The 21,267-nt window shown below is 44.3% G+C and overlaps 2 protein-coding genes across 7 annotated transcripts in view; both read right to left on the bottom strand.

Moving 5' to 3' along the window:
* Nucleotides 1-451: 451 nt before the first annotated feature.
* On the bottom strand, nucleotides 452-9,890 carry LOC115112908 (transmembrane protein 184B-like). Of its 4 annotated transcripts, XM_065012651.1 has the most exons (10): nucleotides 9,466-9,889; nucleotides 8,856-8,951; nucleotides 5,489-5,704; nucleotides 3,867-4,032; nucleotides 2,881-2,971; nucleotides 2,579-2,746; nucleotides 2,219-2,388; nucleotides 1,854-2,048; nucleotides 1,418-1,444; nucleotides 452-1,132 (listed from the first exon to the last, which is right to left on the bottom strand). In XM_065012651.1, exons 3-10 carry the CDS (start codon nucleotides 5,702-5,704, stop codon nucleotides 903-905), a joined length of 1,263 nt encoding a protein of 420 aa, XP_064868723.1. In that variant the 5' UTR covers nucleotides 8,856-8,951; nucleotides 9,466-9,889; the 3' UTR covers nucleotides 452-902. The 4 variants fall into 4 exon arrangements, with proteins under 4 accessions (XP_064868723.1, XP_029495816.2, XP_029495814.2 ...); XM_029639956.2 differs by lacking the exon at nucleotides 8,856-8,951 and having other exon boundaries at nucleotides 9,784-9,890; XM_029639954.2 differs by lacking the exon at nucleotides 8,856-8,951 and having other exon boundaries at nucleotides 9,466-9,888.
* A 226-nt stretch (nucleotides 9,891-10,116) lies between these two features.
* Nucleotides 10,117-21,267, bottom strand: part of LOC115112909 (casein kinase I-like) — a 39,038-nt gene continuing 27,887 nt past the window's right edge. For all 3 annotated transcript variants that reach the window (XM_029639961.2, XM_029639959.2, XM_029639958.2), the window contains exons 6-12: nucleotides 17,920-18,090; nucleotides 16,828-16,976; nucleotides 16,238-16,424; nucleotides 15,597-15,736; nucleotides 15,357-15,420; nucleotides 13,807-14,451; nucleotides 10,117-11,389 (exon numbers count right to left, since the gene is read on the bottom strand). In XM_029639961.2, coding sequence (XP_029495821.1) covers nucleotides 15,388-15,420; nucleotides 15,597-15,736; nucleotides 16,238-16,424; nucleotides 16,828-16,976; nucleotides 17,920-18,090 — 680 coding nt within the window. In that variant the 3' untranslated portion in view covers nucleotides 10,117-11,389; nucleotides 13,807-14,451; nucleotides 15,357-15,387. The remainder of the gene's footprint in view (nucleotides 11,390-13,806; nucleotides 14,452-15,356; nucleotides 15,421-15,596; nucleotides 15,737-16,237; nucleotides 16,425-16,827; nucleotides 16,977-17,919; nucleotides 18,091-21,267) is intronic.

Genomic DNA, 21,267 nt, shown 5'->3' on the forward strand with positions numbered 1-21,267 from the left:
GGTTTGACTAAGGTGTTTACCCTACATGACTTTAACCTACATTAGAGGCCAGCAGAGGTCTGGTGACAGAGTGAGCCTCGCTGGATGAAGGCCTAATCCTCACCATACAAATAATGGCCCAATTACAACCGTATAATCCAGACTAGCACACTGCTGGTCTGCCCTCACCCTGCTGGTCTGCATGCTACAGCCACTAAACACTGGAGCAGTCCTCTTCATCTGGAATCCGATCAAGTGCTGTCTAACCAACCATTATCCCCCCCTTCCCTTACATCCCCTTTCCATCCCGCTCTCTCATCTGTCCCTGTCCAATACTCCAGTCCACACAGCTGGTTCTCCCCTAAACCACTCCCCCACACCATCCCTTTAAAATCAACTTGAAAAATTGTCACCATGGGGAATGGTCTTAAAACGGAACATTTTAAACCAAAACGACAAATAAAATGCCATCCATAGCCAAAGTACTTTAATATAAATATAAATATAGTATGGGCCATCATCGTCATTGGATGTTAGCTAGCTAGCAGACACATTTTGTAACGATAAAATCACTTTTATTCAAACCATAAATGTCTCTCTAATAAGTGAAGTATAATTCTCTCAGAAAATCCCTATAAGTCCTATATAACCAACCATTGAAGTTTTTCAACCATAACATCATGTTCCCAATAAGTGTATATTCTACCAAGAGAAGAGTTCCTGTAAAGTCCTGAATTGTGTGTAGTAGAGGATATTGAATGGACCAGGCTAAGTGATATGGTCCTGTATCCCTGTATTGAGGTCGATGCCAACCCCAAACAACACACTTTAAATCCCCTACCAATACTCCATAAGACCAGGAGGTAGTACCTCACCCCAGCAGTCAGTAAAGAGGTGATTGGCTGGGGCTGGTGTGTGTTAACTTAGAACTCGTCATCCGAGCTGAGCAGCAGGGTCTTCTCGTTGTCGCGGGTGCTGATGGTGCTGATGGTGCGGGACACTGGCGGGGCAGAGTGACCCTGTTCCAGGGTGGACTGCTGGGTGTACTGCTGGTAGGCCGGGGAGAAGTTATGGATAGCATCCTGGACCATGTCTCCAGGGTTCATCGTCTCCTTCAGGCTGCTGGAGATGCTCTTCATTGGGGCACAGCGACCTGAGAATAGGGGGGGTGGAGGAAAGGACAACAGGTAAGAGATAAAATATCAAAAAGGTCAAGTAGGAGTTGTATTGTGAATAATGTAAAACCTAAACACAGTGAGAAATCACTGCTGGAAGCTTGCTGCAGTGAATGTAAAAACAGCAACAAGGACAACCACTGATTTGACAGAAAGCAACTTTTCATATAAAGTAAGACAAAGGGAACACAACATTGAACATAGGATTGTAAAGAAGTAGAAAGAAGCGTAAAGCTGGGTAAGAGACTCAGTGGCAGACCTACCAGACTCTCCATACATAGGAACTGAGCCTTGATAACGCAGCATGGGGAAAGAGAAAGAAATTATATGGGAGGAAGAATAAGAAAGACAAAATGACCCAGAGTATAGGAAGAGGAGGGATGACCAATGAACCAAGATAGGAGTTTATAAAAAATAACGAAGGAAAGGAGGTATTCCAAAAACAAAGATGAATGAAAGATGATAAAGGAAAATAAAGGAGTATGTAGAGGACGAGGACACATTTGGAAACGTATGTTGACAAGGGAACAGAGAGAAAAGAGAGTGTGAGTCAGTGACAAGAGAAGACCTGACATCATGTTATAGAGAGAAGATCTGCAAAATGTGAAAATATTACAGTACCACAGCCCAATGACCTAGACCAATGTCAAGTAGGTCGACACCACAGTAAATAATACAACTGAAACTCAGTCTCCTTACCCTGAGAGTCCAGCCTCTTGTCCATATAGATCCTGTATGTGAATGCATGACGCAGGGCCAGGGAGGCAAAGAACATCTCGATGCAGACGATGAAGTTCTGGTAACCGGCGGCAACCGTTCCCTCTCCCACTGACACCTCGGGTGAGTTGATTTTGGGGATGGCCCCACACTTCTCTAGGATGGCCAGCAACATGCCTGATGGAAAATAAACAGAGATGAATTAACAAATATTGATAATATTGACATGGGTATGGATATGATATGAATGACCTCATTCATAATCAATTGCCAACAGCGCTTCAATTACCTAAAAATGTCAATCTGTATTTAGATGCTTGGTGTGTATGTGTGTGTGTGTGTCTCACCCTGCCAGAATGAGAGGAAGATGACAGATTTGACCATGAAGAACTTGAGCAGGGGGCTGTAGGAGCTGAGCAGATCCCGGGTGGAGAAATAGAAGAGGAAGAGGGCGTAGAGAGACAGGCTGACTGAGATGTTGTAGACGATGGACACATACAGGTACCCACTGTTCACACTGGGGGGACAGACAGGGACATGACAGTTGATTAGATTGGAGTGTAAACCAGCATTAGGACCAACCTGTATCACCGGATTGACATCTATCCACACAGAAGCACAGTGTATTTTGGGTAATTGAAAGTCTTATTATAAAGAATTGGTATGAGATATTCTACGATTGCTTAAGAAGAAGCACAGTATCGTACTTGAAGTCTCCGTCGCGGTACTTTCCAAAGGCCTGTAGGATGACTGTGACCATGGCCATGAGGGGTTTGACCACACAGAACTGTAGCGTGGCCTGCTTACAGAACCGCAGGAACCCAATGGAGTAACTCCTCCCCCAGAGACAGCATGTACCGTAAATACAACTGGACCTGGGGACGCAGGAAAACACATTGTTAAATACAGCATCAGGTAATGAGATGTTCAACATACACACACAAATAGACTACACACACACACACACACACACACACACACACACACACGAGTGGAAGAAAAGACTCACTGAATAGGTTTTCCTCTGATCTCAGCCATGATGACGCTCTCTCCTCCCAGGTACTCATAACACAGGCTGAGGAAGTTATAGATGACAAACGCTGCACAGGAGAGACACACATATCGTCAAAAAAGGACAATTTAAGAAGTCAACAACACAAACATTTAAACTACTCGGACATGTTTAACATCATAATTGCCCTCCTAATATGGGCATGGAAAAAAATCTCAAACCCAGTACTCTTCCATTCCCCCAAGAGACAAGATAAGACAATGACTGTCATATCAAAGGAAATGGACACACACACACACACAATCTATTCTCACCTTTGACTGAACAAATGAAAGACCACCTACAGGATGTATCCAGTGGCCTGTCTATGACCTTCTCTGTCTGTAGTGCATCAATGTGACCAATATGACAGATAGAGGAAAGGCCCAGCCCTGATCCCTCACTGCATATGACCAACACACTATACACCATTGTACTATCTATTAACCCCTGAAGGGGGATTCAAGTGTGTGTAACAGACAGTATGGGAGGGTGTGTGTCCGAGTGTGTGTTGGGTGTGTAACAGACAGTATGGGAGGGTGAGTGTCAGAGTGTGTGTTGGTGAGTGTATACCTTGTGACTAGGAGTATTGCATAAGCCAGACCAGATAAACAGCTGACTCTCTGATAAGGGTGCAGGTTGTCTTCTTTCTCTGTGTGTGTGTGTGTGTGTGTGTGTGTGTGTGTGTGTCCCAGCAAGTTTGGTTGAGACCTCATCATTAGGGCTGCCCTGTAGGGTGAACAGGGTTGCTATGCAACAGGTTTTCCTACACAGAAATCTGGGCAGGCCTCAGAACAACAAGAGATAGCGCTGAGGCAGAGCAGCATTTAGCCATCTGTCCATGGGGCTGCACCATGACCTCCAAACACTGGGTGAGGAAGTATCACAATACAGCTGATCTCCATGGTGAAGCCATTCAGTTCTGTTCTACACTAGTCTCTTACCCTCATAGCAGTCCCTGACGGTGTCAAAGTAGACATAGTACTCCTCATTAGTGAAGAAGAGGAGGCTGAGCCAGGAGTCAAAGGCATAGATGGGCACAATGAAGAGGATCCGCACGATGTGTCTCTGCTCATTAGGAGAACTGTAGTACTGCAGGTGCATGTAAATCTGAGAGAGAGAGAGAGAGAAATGGAGGGAGGGAAGGAGAGAGTGAGATGAAGGGGGAGGGAGGGAGGGAGGGAGGGAGGGAGGGAGGGAGGGAGGGAGGGAGGGAGGGAGGGAGGGAGGGAGGGAAAGAGGGAAAGAGGGAGGGAGAGAAAGACACGGTTTGAGTGTGTCAAGAAAAGCAGCGTTGCAGTTCTTCAGTGCGCCTGGCACCTACTACCATACCCTGTTCAAAGGCACTTAAATCTGTTTTGCCCATTCACCCTCTGAACGGCACACATACACCATCCATGTCTCAATTGTTTCAAGGCTTACAAATCATTCTTTAACCTGTCTCCTCCCCTTCATCTACACTGATTGAAGTGGATTTAACTAGTGACATCAATAAAGGATCCTAGTTTTCACCTGGTCAGTCTGTCATGGTGTTCCTAATGTTGATACTCATTATTGTAAGTCGCTCTGGACAGAAGCGTCTGCTAAATGACTAAAATGTACATTCAGTGTATATAGAGAGAGGAGGGTGGGGATAGAAATAGAGGGAGAGAGTAAGAAACGAAACTTGCAAGAAGCCAGCAGACTCTCATTCCCGACAGAAGGACAGGTAGCCTTTGACGTGGTGGGTGTGTGCAGTATGTGTTGACTTGTTCAGTTAAACAAACAGAGATTGTGTGTTGTTGCTAGGCAACCTGTGCTCTCTGAGCACTGCGCAGATGCATCTATTCCTCCCGCATCACCCCAGGTGGAACCTGTAGTTACATAACCCTCCCTTCCTCTACTGTATGACCTACAGGGACAGACAACACCTAGACACCCGAGTCGGCCACAGCCAAATATCGACAGAAACACCAAATGGTGTTTATTTTTAGTGGATTGAGTGTTTTGTTTAGAGATGTGGGGAAGTCAAATCAAATACAATTTTATTGGTCACATGCAGATGTTATTACAGGTGTAGCGAAATGCTTGTCTTTCTAGCGCCAAAAGTGCAGTAATATCTAACAAGTAATATCTAACAATACACACAAATCTAAGGTAAAGGAATTAAAAATATATTTGGACGAGCAACGTCGAAGCGGCATAGACTAAAATACAGTAGAATATAATACAGTATATATGTAAACATTATTAAAGTGGCCAGTGATTTCAAGTCGATGTATATAGGCAGCAGCCTCTAAGGTTCTAGTGATGGTTATTTAACAGTCTGATGGCCTTGAGATAGAAGCTGTTTTTCAGTCTCTCGGGCCCAGCTTTGGCACTGGCTCTCGTGGTTGTTTTCCTTGATGATCTTTATGGCCTTCCTGTGACATCGGGGGCTGTAGGTGTTCTGGAGGGCAGGTAGTTTGCCCCCCCGGTGATGGGTCGGCAGACCTCACCACCCTCTGGAGAGCCCTGCGGTTGCGGGCGGTGCAGTTGCCGTACCAGGCGGTGATACAGTGTGTGTCTGTCTGTGTGCGTGTATTACCTGGTGGCAGGTGAAGAGTAGGGCGGTCCAGACGAAGAAGCCTGACACGGCCTGGGCAGCGGGGGTCATCAGGAAGGTGGGCTGTTCTGAGGTCAGCAGGGGGGCCTCTGGGAACCAGGAGATGTTTGGGCCCGGGGGGGGCATGGTGGGACGGGGACCAGGGAGTAGTCCTAGCCGATCAGACAGGGGCACGTCACGCCTCCATAGACGACTCATCTGGAGACCAGCGAACAGAGAGAACACGTCTACATTAATAATACATAAACAGTGTAGACATACGTTCTGATACGTTCAAGTTATACTGTACATGTGGAAAGCAGAGCCTTATTGGAGAGACTGTAACCATCAATCATCAACCAGTTATCGGTACTGTAATTTACGTTGATGAGAGCATCTGATGAAGGAAGAAAGACACAATGAGTCAGGTGTGTCGTACTGTTTACCGAAGAGTCAGAGAAAGAGATGGAGATGGAGAGAGACCACTGTCAAACCAGTGTTTCACCCTACTACTAAACTGTATAGACAGGGCTTTTCCCTCCTGTCTAAAATAATTTGGTTTCTATTGACAGTTTTGGGTTAAACAGGCTGATCTGAAAGTACTGTATCATTCAACTTTTCTGTTAACTACAGTATTTTCCTATGGAAGACCAAACACAAGGAAAATACAAAAATGGCATTTTGTCATCATGAATCCCTATTTCAAACATAGTTTAGCATCAGATGTTTGTATTGCCAGGATCTGCAAGGCGATAACAAACTCAACGTCAGATGGTGCTGTCATTGGCATAATCATAGAAAAATAAGAAAGTCCACTACAAAAGGCCACACAATAACACGTGAGACTAAAAATAGCCTGCTATGACTCATAATGCCTTTCCCAAGCACAACAAAGACCTTGAGACCACAACAGTGGACAGCACATAGAGGACGTGTCTAAACTGACCTATCAGGGCTTGGCTGCCAAACCGCATTGCAACCATAAGTCACATTAACAGCAGCATAGCATGAGTCATGACAAACTGTGCCAGTATATTGTTTCCACACACACAGGCATGCAAACACACACACAGCTGTGTGTGTGTGTGTGATAGAGAGATAGATATATAGGGGTAATTTGTATTGGTTTGCAGAGAATCAGCAGATCAGCATGCAGAAAAGGGCTGGAGTGAATGTACCAGTGGCAGACAGAGGGACACACAAATGGGAAGTGAAGCTCTGCTGAGGCAAAGGGACATTGTGTCTCATTTGAAAGGAAAAAGGGCAGTCAGTGGAATGATGTGGCTGCCTGACAGACTGAGGAACACATAAAGCAACAGATGGAAGTGTGTGAGTGAGGTAATAATATTAGGTAATGATATGGGTCACAGCCAGCTAGTGGCTGAGAAAAGAGGAAGAAAATGGAATTCTGCAGGTAGGGAATAGATGATGCTTGGCAGCAACAAGAAAAAAAAAAGTTTCAATAGCATAAAGTCAATTGTTTTGTGTGTGGGGGGGCAGCGGTGCTGATTAGAATTTGTTTGCACGCACTACAGCTGGCTAATACAGGACGAGTAAAGGTCCAGTGTACTACCTTTGTACTGTTCAAAATATGGGGGTCACTTAGAAATGTCCTTGTTTTTTGAAAGATATTACCTGCAAAACACCAGTCTCAACGTCAACAGTGAAGAGACGAATCCGGGATGCTGGCCTTCTAGGCAGAGTTCCTCTGTCCAGTGTCTGTGTTCTTTCGACCATCTTAATCTTTTCTTTTTATTGGCCAGTCTGAGAAATGTATTTTTCTTTGCAACTCTGCCTAGAAGGCCAGCATCCTGGAGTCAACTCTTCACTGTTGATGTTGAGACTGGTGTTTTGCAGGGACTATTTAATGAAGCTGCCAGTTGAGGACTTGTGAGGCATCTGTTTCTCAAACTAGACACTAATGTACTTGTCCTCTTGCTCAGTTGTGAACCGGGGTCTCCCACTCCTCTTTCTATTCTGGTTAGAGCCAGTTTGCGCTGTTCTGTGAAGGGAGTAGTACACCGTGTTGTATGAGATCTTCAGTTTCTTGGCAATTTCTCACATGGAATAGCCTTAATTTCTCAGAACAAGAATAGACTGATGAGTTTCAGAAGAAAGGTCTTTGTTTCTGGCCATTTTGAGCCTGTAATTGAACCCACAAATTCTGATGCTCCAGATACGCAACTAGTCTAAAGAGAGACAGTTGTATTGCTTCTTTAATCAGGACAACAGTTTTCAACTGTGCAAACAATTGCAAAATGGTTTTCTAATGATCAATTAGCCTTTTAAAATTATAAACTTGGATTAGCTAACACAACATGCCATTGGAACACAGGAGTGATGGTTGCTGATAATGGGCCTCGGTACGCCTTAGATATTCCATTTTAAAAAATCTGCTGTTTCCAGCTACAATAGTCATTTACAACATTAACAATGCCTACACTGTATTTCTGATCAATTTGATGTTATTTTAATGGACAAAAGAAAAGTGCTTTTCTTTCAAAAACAAGGACATTTCTAAGTGTCCCCAAATTTTTTGAACGGTAGTGTACAGTGAACCAAACTATAAAACGCAACATGTAAAGTGTTGGTTCCATGTTTCATGAGCTGAAACAAAAGATCCCCAAAAAATGTCCATATGCACAAAAAATATTATTTCTCTCAAGATTTGGGCACAAATTTGGTTACATCCCTGTTAGTCAGTGTTTCTCCTTTACCAAGATAATCCATCCACCTGACAGGTGTGGCATATCAAGAAGATGATTAAACAGCATGATCAATACACAGGTGCACCGTGTGCTGAGGACAACGAACAGCCACTCTGAAATGTGCAGTTTTGTCACACAACACAATGCCACAGATGTCTCAAGTTGAGGGAGCATGCAATTGGCATGCTGACTGCAGGAATGTCTACCTGAGCTGTTGCCAGAATATTTAATGTTAATTTATCTACCATAAGCTGCCTCCAAGAATTTGGCAGTACATCCAACAGTCCTCACAACCAAAGACCACATGTATGGCGTTGCGTGGGCAAGCGCTTTACTGATGGTGGCGATGGGGTTATGGTATGGGTAGGCATAAGCTATTGGCAATGAACACAATTACATTTTATCAATGGCAATTTGAATGCACAGCGATACCGTGACGAGATCCTGAGGCCCATTCTCATGCCATTCATCCACCGCCATCACCTCATGTTTCAGCATGATAACGCACAGCCCCATGTCACAAGGATCTGTACACGCAATTGTATAAACTGCCTTAATTTTGCTGGACCCCAGTTAGAGTAGCTGCTGCCATCCATAATAAATACAAATACAATTCCCGGAAGCTGAAAATGTCCCAATTCTTCCATGGCCTGCATACTCACCGGACATGTCACCCATTGTGCATGTTTGGGATGCTCTGGATCGACGTGTATGACAGCGTGTTCCAGTTCCAGACAATATCCAGAAACTTCACACAGCTGTTGAAGAGGAGTGGGACAACATTCCACAGGCTACAATCAACAGCCTGATCAACTCTATGTGAAGGAGATGTGTCAAGCTGCACGAGGCAAACTGTGGTATCACCAGATACTGACTGGTTTTCTGATCCACGACCCTACCTCTTGTGTTACCAACAGTTGTATATCTGTATTCCCAGTCATGTGAAATCAATAGACTAGGGCCTAATTTATTTATTTCATTTGAATTATTTCCTTATACATATGAACTGTAACTCAGCATAATCTTTGAAATTGTTGCATGTTGCGTTTATATTTTTGTTCAGTATAATAAATAAAATATTCGGATTTTTCAGGTGGTGCCTTAAGACCGCTGCGCCACTCGGGAGGTCTATTCATGCCAAGAGGCTAAACAACTGGCAGAGAAACATTGTTTTCAGTAGAGAAACATAGTAGTAGCCACTAATGCAGTAAAACAATACATTACTTTAATCTATTTTATTTCCCTTCAAATGGGCAAGTAAAATCACTTTACCTATGATCGATAGTTGAATATAGAGCAAACTTCGGCCGGCGCAGTTTTAGTGCCAGAAAGAAGATAGAAATGGATTTAACTACACAAAGATGCCATCGTTACTCCGACATCCATGTTCATTTTCCAGTCCTGTTCGACTAGAAATCTTTCCGTTCTGATCCAAGAGTTAAATCCGTTTAAAAAAATCTGTTTTTAAGGCTTGCATCTAATTTGAGTGTGTCTTGGTATTTTCTTCATTCTGTTATGAACAATACAGGTAACATATCAGTTTTGTCCTGCTCTGTAAACGCCGTCATTCCGTTCTCCCCTTTCTCCTACCTAGGCGTTTGCCACACAGACGGAATCCACTAGGATTAGCCACAGTAGATCAACTCCGTTCGGTCCTGTCCATTACGTAGCGTAGGTACTATAGAATGAGATGTAGCCTCCTGTTTACACCAATCACATCCAATGAACAGCTAGGGCCAGGAAGTGGATGGGTCGTGATTTGTGACAATGTGCATGCGATAGGCTACATCTATTTGGAGACGAATCACATTTACGGCCAGATCTGATCCTAGGTCTGTTAAGTTTTACATTAGTTCTTAAATAATAATGAAGAAACATCAAAATGACTTCAAAATAATTACCTAAAAACACAAACAGACAGTATTATAAGTTGTGCATATCTTTATTGACTCAAAATATAACACCCCCCCCCCAAATATAAACGGTATGAACTATAGTTTAGGCCTATCCCATGAATATAAACGGTATGAACTATAGTTTAGGCCTATCCCATGAATATATAAACGGTATGAACTATAGTTTAGGCCTATCCCATGAATATATAAACGGTATGAACTATAGTTTAGGCCTATCCCATGAATATATAAACGGTATGAACTATAGTTTAGGCCTATCCCATGAATATATAAACGGTATGAACTATAGTTTAGGCCTATCCCATGAATATATAAACGGTATGAACTATAGTTTAGGCCTATCCCATGAACTGTGTCCGCAAGTGTTGATTCGTGTATTATAGCACGTGATTTACATCGTTATATCTATGTATGTATGCACTATATGTGGTGATGCTGTGCTGTTGAGTTTGAGATGCAACAAGACAACTTTACGAAAAGGGACACAAAATAATAATAATTATACATAATATTGTTGTAATAAAGACTAAGCATGGTAAAGAACCCACACAACTACATTCCATCTGTATTATGATCTGCCCTGGCCCATGCAGGCATAGGCCTACCTTTCATCTGACTCCCTCCCTCCCTCCACCCAACCAAACCCTCCAGCAGGTCAATAAATCTCTATTACTACATTGGCATCTTAAAATAACCTAGCACATTCTGGCTTTACACAAAAACATATTTACAGAGATAAAAAAATAACAGCAATTGAGCATATAACTTTGAAATCCAACCTCTTAATTTCTCCCATCTTCAGAGTAATAAGGCTTGTTGACTTATCATAATAACCAAGACCAATACTCAAAAATATTCTTGCAAAGCCTAAACCTCTTAATGATAAGGTCCTTTATTACATTATCCACCATCATTTGAAGGGATATTATTAGCTCTCTGCTGTTGACTAATGTAAATAGAATACTGTGAGCACATACACAAAGAGGAGTGAAACCTCAATGTAAATAGAATACTGTGAGCACATACACAAAGAGGAGTGAAACCTCAATGTAAATAGAATACTGTGAGCACATACACAAAGAGGAGTGAAACCTCAATGTAAATGTGTCAATAATGTTAATAGGAAGTGTTGTAGAACCAAAATGTCCTTGTTTAACACTTGGTTAAAATCTACTCAGAATTAAACAGCGAAGACGTTAAGAGAAAATGGGTGACAGTCCATCTCTCTAAGTCTCCTACCATCCCCTTCCTCCTCTGACTTGCGGTCGGTCCTTGGCTTGCTGAAACCAAGAGTACGAAAAACAAACAGTAAGACAATAAGACATTGACATATACAGACTATATGCAACCCCACCTCTATAAGCAACTCAAATAGTAAGACAATAAGACATTGACATATACAGACTATATGCAACCCCACCTCTATAAGCAACTCAAACAGTAAGACAATAAGACATTGACATATACAGACTATATGCAACCCCACCTCTATAAGCAACTCAAACAGTAAGACGATAAGACATTGACATATACAGACTATATGCAACCCCACCTCTATAAGCAACTCAAACAGTAAGACAATAAGACATTGACATATACAGACTATATGCAACCCCACCTCTATAAGCAACTCAAACAGTAAGACAATAAGACATTGACATATACAGACTATATGCAACCCCACCTCTATAAGCAACTCAAACAGTAAGACATTGACATATACAGACTATATGCAACCCCACCTCTATAAGCAACTCAAACAGTAAGACAATAAGACATTGACATATACAGACTATATGCAACCCCACCTCTATAAGCAACTCAAACAGTAAGACATTGACATATACAGACTATATGCAACCCCACCTCTATAAGCAACTCAAACAGTAAGACATTGACATATACAGACTATATGCAACCCCACCTCTATAAGCAACTCAAACAGTAAGACATTGACATATACAGACTATATGCAACCCCACCTCTATAAGCAACTCAAACAGTAAGACAATAAGACATTGACATATACAGACTATATGCAACCCCACCTCTATAAGCAACTCAAACAGTAAGACAATAAGACATTGACATATACAGACTATATGCAACCCCACCTCTATAAGCAACTCAAACAGTAAGACAATAAGACATTGACATATACAGACTATATGCAACCCCACCTCTATAAGCAACTCAAACAGTAAGACAATAAGACATTGACATATACAGACTATATGCAACCCCACCTCTATAAGCAACTCAAACAGTAAGACAATAAGACATTGACATATACAGACTATATGCAACCCCACCTCTATAAGCAACTCAAACAGTAAGACAATAAGACATTGACATATACAGACTATATGCAACCCCACCTCTATAAGCAACTCAAACAGTAAGACAATAAGACATTGACATATACAGACTATATGCAACCCCACCTCTATAAGCAACTCAAACAGTAAGACAATAAGACATTGACATATACAGACTATATGCAACCCCACCTCTATAAGCAACTCAAACAGTAAGACATTGACATATACAGACTATATGCAACCCCACCTCTATAAGCAACTCAAACAGTAAGACAATAAGACATTGACATATACAGACTATATGCAACCCCACCTCTATAAGCAACTCAAACAGTAAGACGATAAGACATTGACATATACAGACTATATGCAACCCCACCTCTATAAGCAACTCAAACAGTAAGACAATAAGACATTGACATATACAGACTATATGCAACCCCACCTCTATAAGCAACTCAAACAGTAAGACAATAAGACATTGACATATACAGACTATATGCAACCCCACCTCTATAAGCAACTCAAACAGTAAGACGATAAGACATTGACATATACAGACTATATGCAACCCCACCTCTATAAGCAACTCAAACAGTAAGACAATAAGACATTGACATATACAGACTATATGCAACCCCACCTCTATAAGCAACTCAAACAGTAAGACAATAAGACATTGACATATACAGACTATATGCAACCCCACCTCTATAAGCAACTCAAACAGTAAGACGATAAGACATTGACATATACAGACTATATGCAACCCCACCTCTATAAGCAACTCAAACAGTAAGACGATAAGACATTGACATATACAGACTATATGCAACCCCACCTCTATAAGCAACTCAAACAGTAAGACATTGACATATACAGACTATATGCAACCCCACCTCTATAAGCAACTCAAACAGTAAGACATTGACATATACAGACTATATGCAACCCCACCTCTATAAGCAACTCAAACAGTAAGACGATAAGACATTGACATATACAGACTATATGCAACCCCACCTCTATAAGCAACTCAAACAGTAAGACAATAAGACATTGACATATACAGACTATATGCAACCCCACCTCTATAAGCAACTCAAACAGTAAGACAATAAGACATTGACATATACAGACTATATGCAACCCCACCTCTATAAGCAACTCTGATTCAAACACTTTCACATTCATTCACTTCTTTACTATTCACCCCCTCCCTATTCACCCCCTATTCACCCCCTCCCTATTCACCCCCTATTCACCCCCTCCCTATTCACCCCCTATTCACCCCCCCCCCCTATTCACCCCACCCCCTATTCACCCCCCTATTCACCCCCCATTCCTGAACAATGTTGTTCCACATCTCTTCCTACCTCTCTCTGCATATCTTCCATTTCCCCCAAATTCCTCTTGACAGATCTTCTTGCCGACTACTTGACCCTCTGTAATATTCCCAGATATTATTATTATAAACACACACCTTAGCTCGAAATGTAGCTGTCATAAATTGGACATTCAACGTGAGACAAACGGTTTCGACTGTGTGTGTTTTTAACCAACACATTTGCCCATACAACACCACCTCAGCAATGAAAACAGCTAGAATAATCAGAATTTGTCCATTTTGTACTGACATCCTTTTTTGGGCATTGAGCTTCTGACAGACGTGTATGGTCCCACGGATCACATAGCCAGCATAATGAGAGTGAACCAGGACTCATTCACCAGCCGAGGCAAAGGTCTCACAAGCCTGGGAAGCAAGGCTAGGCCAAGAGAGTGTCTTTCACTTCTCAATCCTTCATCTTTTCATATTTTCTCCCAGTTAACTACAGTCATATTGGACAGGCGTTCCCGTCTCACATCCATTGCAACTTCCTCTCCTTTTATTCTCCTCTGTCTTCATTCTTTAATCCGTCTTCATTCTTTAATCCGTCTTCATTGTCGTTGACCCACTCATGTTTTTTAATCCAACAATTTCAAAAGTAATTGAGTAGGTATTTGATACCTTGCTACCATGGCTGCAAAAAAATAGTAATATATTTACTGTTTTTACTTCCCTTTTTACACACATTTGCAACAAATTTCACTAAATTAAGCATAAGCATACTTAGGGGCAAATCCAAACTTGAGAGCTGTGTATGTGACTCACTAACATGAGTAGTGGGCCTGTCTGGAAAAGACGGTAGACTAGAGCACAGCGCTTGCAATGCCAAGTGTTGTGGGTTCGATTCCTGCTGGGACCACCCAGACATAAAGTGTATGCATGCATGACTAAGTTGCTTTGTATAAAAGCATCTGCTCAATGGCATATATTATTATTATTATTATAATACTGTATAAAATAATTATATATATTATTATACTGTATATTATTATAAATATATATATATATATATATATATATATATATTATACTGTATATTGCGATTATATACATTATTATTACACACACAGATAGACGGGTTGGCTAACAACGTCACGAAAATTATGTGAGCGCATTGACGGGGCCGGAAGCCGTGCTTTGTTGTGATTCTGAACAGTCAGATGGCAGCTTCTTGTCATTGTTGCTAGCTATGTGGCAAATAATAGGTGACTTGTTTCAGATTGTTTTGAGGTGTTTTGACTGAATTGATATATGCTGATATCATTCAAATTTGCTAGCTAGCTAGCTAACCAACAACCGTAACAATGTATTTGGTATTTGAGAGACAACAAGTGCTCATTATGCAAATTAGTTTATTTTCAATAAACGTTGGAGATTAAATATAGTTGACATGTCTCCAATCTAAGCCAACCCCGCCTGTTTTGCCCCATAGTTGCGCTCAAGTCGGTTTTGTTGCTAAACAACCAACCCAATTATGCATTGATGGTACAGGTTACAGTTGGTCCATAGTTGACTGAGTGTTGTCTGGCGGGTCCTTACCTGCCAGTGTCCAGAGGGCCTGAGGAGCAGCTCACTTCCCCAGGTGTTCAAATGGCACACTGACCTGACGAAGAGGGGGTTAACAGACGGCATAGGGTTAGTATAAGGTGCAGTGCATTCAACAGACATACTATACATTCACATACACAGGCAGACAAACTTCAATCACTTTTAGGAAGGGAAGCAGTGGGGTTCAGGGGAGCTGAGCGAGAGAGAGCTATACAATGGTAGGTAGCTGACCTGTGATGTGGCGATACGTGATTGGCCCATCTGTGCGGGGAGATCAGAGGAGGAGATGTTAGCGGGGGCGCCGCGGTGGAGCCTCATGGCCACCTTCCTCTCTCGCTCCGCACGGGACACAGCCTGCGGGGACCGGTTCCCTACACACAAACACACACACACTTGGTGAAATGGAATCTAGTGCTGGGCTGGAACAAAAGCTTGCACATCGTGGACTTTCCTCATAGTTTCCTCAGTTTCAAACACAACAGATTGTTTAAGAGACCAATGGGGAACTAGAGGGCTACAAACTGGAGTCATGAATTCAGTAAGTGGTTTAGTTTACACACCCTCCCCTCCCTCGTGTTTACACAGTCATTTCATGTATACTTTATGAAGTAAAAAACCTTCCACACTCGTACTATTCCTAAGTAATTGGGGCATAGACCTGTAGGAGACTCAGTAGTAGAAAAAGAGAAGGTCCAGACTCTTAGAATTAAAGTAAAAATGAAAATAATGTTTTAGTCCAAATGGAATAACATTTTCTTTGTAATTTCGCCTTCATTCTAAGAATGCAGACCTTTTTCGACTACTGTCTGCCTCATGACTCACCTGACTGGGGCTCCTCTGGAGGCAGGGTTACTGTCTGCCTCATGACTCACCTGACTGTGGTACTCCTCTGGAAGCAGGGCTAGAAAATGCTGCATTGGGGCCATTTCGGATCCTGTCTACTCCCCCAGGGGGGTTGCCGCCCGGGGGTAGGGCACGGGGTGCCCTAGGTCCTCCCCCGATCCTCTCATCCGCCTCTCTCCTCTCCCGCTCCCCATCCTCGGCTGTCCTGCTGGCCCCCTGAGGCAGAAAGATGAACATGCAAGTTAGGAAAGGTGGCAGGGATTCAAAATGAATCATGTTTATAATCAACTGTGTTAATGTAATATAGAACTCATGTGTAATTGCATTTAAAATGAGTGGAAATTGAATGAAAAATAAGGACAAAATAGATAAATGGTTAATAAATGATTAATAGACATGCAATAATTGTTCATAGGGATGCAGTCAGTTATACACTGAAATAGGTGCCGGTACTCATTTTGGGTGCTGGAACTGTTTATATTTAGGTGCAGGAGCTCCACAATACTTTTATTTAATATTCTAGAAGAGGAACAGGAGCTCAAGCAGTAGAACATTTGAGGTGCCGGTACTCCGCTCCAGTGAGCTCCTGCCCAAGTCACGCACTGGATACAGTACTCACAAACTTAAGCATGTTCCAGTCAAAGACGTAGTCGTAGGAGAAGCCCTGTCTGTGGAACAGGTTCCTGAACAGCTGTCTGAGGTACGAGTAGTCTGGCTTGTCATCGAACCGCAGAGAACGACAGAAGTTCAGGTAGGTGGAGAACTCAGCTGTGGATAGAGTGGGCCACAGAGGGTCACCAAAGACTTGGGTCAAATACACATTAGCTGTGTTCAAATACCCATACTAACATACTGTATACTACATACTATTAGTTCATTTTAGTATACTGTAAACGACCGGTATGTTTTCAGTTGAGTGTAATAGCGCTTCGCCTGTCTACCGGAAGTAGATGCTGTTGCGATGCAACCTCTTGCTAGCTTGTTAGCATAACAAATGACTAGCTAGACATCAGGTGTGTTTGTAAATTCAATCTGGAGTGCGCTCTTTTTTGAAAACTTTTACTGACACCGGCCACATTCAACGGTGTTGAGCGTTAGGATATTCATCAGTTATTCTGCACTCAGCCTCTGGCAGTCAGACGAGAGTGCTCTGAAATCGGAGTAGATAGCTTAGCTAACTAAGCTTAGCTATGAATGACGTGAATAATCAAGTCAATAAACATTGGGTAGTTATATAGCATAAAGTCAATATGCTGGCAAGTTCGATGTACTAGTAGCCAACTACAGTAGGTAGCTAACATACCTGGTACATACTGCTGTAATGATATGCTATGTAGTTCGTTAGGATAGCGTAGCTAACAAATTGTTAGTCAACATAACATGTAATGTAACTTATTTGAGAATTCATTACATTGCTCAAAATGTTTATAATTAGTTAAATCAACGAAGTTGTATCTGCTCTCGTCGCACGTCGGCTAAATATTTTCTGCCATTTTTTTCAAATCTGAAATCTTTTTGAAGCCATACTATGACCAATATGCGTACTATATACTCCATTTACGTCACAAACATGGGAATTCAAACACAGCTATTGATTTAGCTTGGTGTTAAAAGACTCCTTGAAGTGAGTTAACTAACACACTCATAGTTAGTGTTGTAAACCCAGGATAAAGAAACCCTATTTGTCAGAGATGAGACTCCAGCTACTCACAGGGGTATCCCTTGCAGAGCACCTCGATAGGGGTGGACATCTTTTTCTCACTGATGCGTTCGTACTTCTGTCTCTTGGTGGCGGCCTTGAGGCCCTGCCAGGGCAGAGAGCCCAGGTTGAAATACATCAGGACATAACCCAGAGACTCCAGGTCATCACGACGAGACTGTTCTGCAGAGGGAGAGAGGAGACACTATACTGATCTTATTTCAAACAAAACCATATGAATGCCTGTAAAGGAGAATAAAAGAGAGAGGAGCGGAGAGAGGACGGGAGAATAGAGGACGGGAGAATAGAGGACGGAGAGAGGACGGGAGAATAGAGGAGCGGAGAGAGGACGGGAGAATAGAGGACGGAGAGAGGAGCGGAGAGAGGACGGGAGAATAGAGGACGGAGAGAGGACGGGAGAATAGAGGAGCGGAGAGAGGACGGGAGAATAGAGGACGGGAGAATAGAGGAGCGGAGAGAGGACGGGAGAATAGAGGACGGGAGAATAGAGGAGCGGAGAGAGGACGGGAGAATAGAGGACGGGAGAATAGAGGACGGGAGAATAGAGGAGCGGAGAGAGGACGGGAGAATAGAGGACGGGAGAATAGAGGAGCGGAGAGAGGACGGGAGAATAGAGGACGGGAGAATAGAGGAGCGGAGAGAGGACGGGAGAATAGAGGACGGGAGAATAGAGGAGCGGAGAATAGAGGAGCGGAGAGAGGACGGGAGAATAGAGGACGGGAGAATAGAGGAGCGGAGAGAGGACGGGAGAATAGAGGACGGGAGAATAGAGGAGCGGAGAGAGGACGGGAGAATAGAGGACGGGAGAATAGAGGAGCGGAGAGAGGACGGGAGAATAGAGGATGGGAGAATAGAGGAAAGGAGAGGGGACGGGAGAATAGAGGAGCGGAGAGAGGATGGGAGAATAGAGGAGTGGACAGGAGAATAGAGGAGCGGAGAGAGGACGGGACAATAGAGGAAAGGAGAGGGGACGGGAGAATAGAGGAGAGGACGGGAGAATAGAGGACGGGAGAATAGAGGAGCGGAGAGAGGACGGGAGAATAGAGGAGCGGACAGGAAAATAGAGGAAAGGAGAGAGGATGGGAGAATAGAGGAGTGGACAGGAGAATAGAGGAGCGGAGAGAGGACGGGAGAATAGAGGAGCGGAGAGAGGACGGGAGAATAGAGGACGGAGAGAGGACGGGAGAATAGAGGACGGAGAGAGGACGGGAGAATAGAGGACGGGAGAATAGAGGAGCGGAGAGAGGACGGGAGAATAGAGGACGGGAGAATAGAGGAGCGGAGAGAGGACGGGAGAATAGAGGACGGGAGAATAGAGGAGCGGAGAGAGGACGGGAGAATAGAGGACGGGAGAATAGAGGAGCGGAGAGAGGACGGGAGAATAGAGGAAAGGAGAGGGGACGGGAGAATAGAGGAAAGGAGAGAGGACGGGAGAATAGAGGAGCGGAGAGAGGACGGGAGAATAGAGGACGGGAGAATAGAGGAGCGGAGAGAGGACGGGAGAATAGAGGACGGGAGAATAGAGGAGCGGAGAGAGGACGGGAGAATAGAGGACGGGAGAATAGAGGAGCGGAGAGAGGACGGGAGAATAGAGGACGGGAGAATAGAGGAGCGGAGAGAGGACGGGAGAATAGAGGACGGGAGAATAGAGGAGCGGAGAGAGGACGGGAGAATAGAGGACGGGAGAATAGAGGAGCGGAGAGAGGACGGGAGAATAGAGGACGGGAGAATAGAGGAGCGGAGAGAGGACGGGAGAATAGAGGACGGGAGAATAGAGGAGCGGAGAGAGGACGGGAGAATAGAGGACGGGAGAATAGAGGAGCGGAGAGAGGACGGGAGAATAGAGGACGGGAGAATAGAGGAGCGGAGAGAGGACGGGAGAATAGAGGATGGGAGAATAGAGGAAAGGAGAGGGGACGGGAGAATAGAGGAGCGGAGAGAGGATGGGAGAATAGAGGAGTGGACAGGAGAATAGAGGAGCGGAGAGAGGACGGGACAATAGAGGAAAGGAGAGGGGACGGGAGAATAGAGGAGAGGACGGGAGAATAGAGGACGGGAGAATAGAGGAGCGGAGAGAGGACGGGAGAATAGAGGAGCGGACAGGAAAATAGAGGAAAGGAGAGAGGATGGGAGAATAGAGGAGTGGACAGGAGAATAGAGGAGCGGAGAGAGGACGGGAGAATAGAGGAGCGGAGAGAGGACGGGAGAATAGAGGACGGGAGAATAGAGGACGGAGAGAGGACGGGAGAATAGAGGACGGGAGAATAGAGGAGCGGAGAGAGGACGGGAGAATAGAGGACGGGAGAATAGAGGAGCGGAGAGAGGACGGGAGAATAGAGGACGGGAGAATAGAGGAGCGGAGAGAGGACGGGAGAATAGAGGACGGGAGAATAGAGGAGCGGAGAGAGGACGGGAGAATAGAGGAAAGGAGAGGGGACGGGAGAATAGAGGAAAGGAGAGAGGACGGGAGAATAGAGGAGCGGAGAGAGGATGGGAGAATAGAGGAGCGGAGAGAGGACGGGAGAATAGAGGAGCGGAGAGAGGACGGGAGAATAGAGGAGCGGAGAGAGGATGGGAGAATAGAGGAGTGGACAGGAGAATAGAGGAGCGGAGAGAGGACGGGACAATAGAGGAGCGGAGAGAGGACGGGACAATAGAGGAAAGGAGAGGGGACGGGAGAATAGAGGAGAGGACGGGAGAATAGAGGACGGGAGAATAGAGGAGCGGAGAGAGGACGGGAGAATAGAGGAGCGGACAGGAGAATAGAGGAGCGGAGAGAGGACGGGACAATAGAGGAAAGGAGAGGGGACGGGAGAATAGAGGAGCGGAGAGAGGACGGGAGAATAGAGGAGCGGAGAGAGGACGGGAGAATAGAGGAGCGGACAGGAAAATAGAGGAAAGGAGAGAGGATGGGAGAATAGAGGAGTGGACAGGAGAATAGAGGAGCGGAGAGAGGACGGGACAATAGAGGAAAGGAGAGGGGACGGGAGAATAGAGGAGAGGACGGGAGAATAGAGGAGCGGAGAGAGGACGGGAGAATAGAGGAGCGGAGAGAGGACGGGAGAATAGAGGAGCGGACAGGAAAATAGAGGAAAGGAGAGAGGATGGGAGAATAGAGGAGTGGACAGGAGAATAGAGGAGTGGACAGGAGAATAGAGGAGCGGAGAGAGGACGGGACAATAGAGGAAAGGAGAGGGGACGGGAGAATAGAGGAGCGGCGAGAGGACGGGACAATAGAGGAAAGGAGAGGGGACGGGAGAATAGAGGAGAGGACGGGAGAATAGAGGAGTGGACGGGAGAATAGAGGAGTGGGGAGTGGACGGGAGAATAGAGGAGTGG

This window comes from Oncorhynchus nerka, linkage group LG28 (assembly GCF_034236695.1).
Source record: "Oncorhynchus nerka isolate Pitt River linkage group LG28, Oner_Uvic_2.0, whole genome shotgun sequence".
In the NCBI taxonomy this organism is placed as follows: domain Eukaryota; kingdom Metazoa; phylum Chordata; class Actinopteri; order Salmoniformes; family Salmonidae; genus Oncorhynchus; species Oncorhynchus nerka.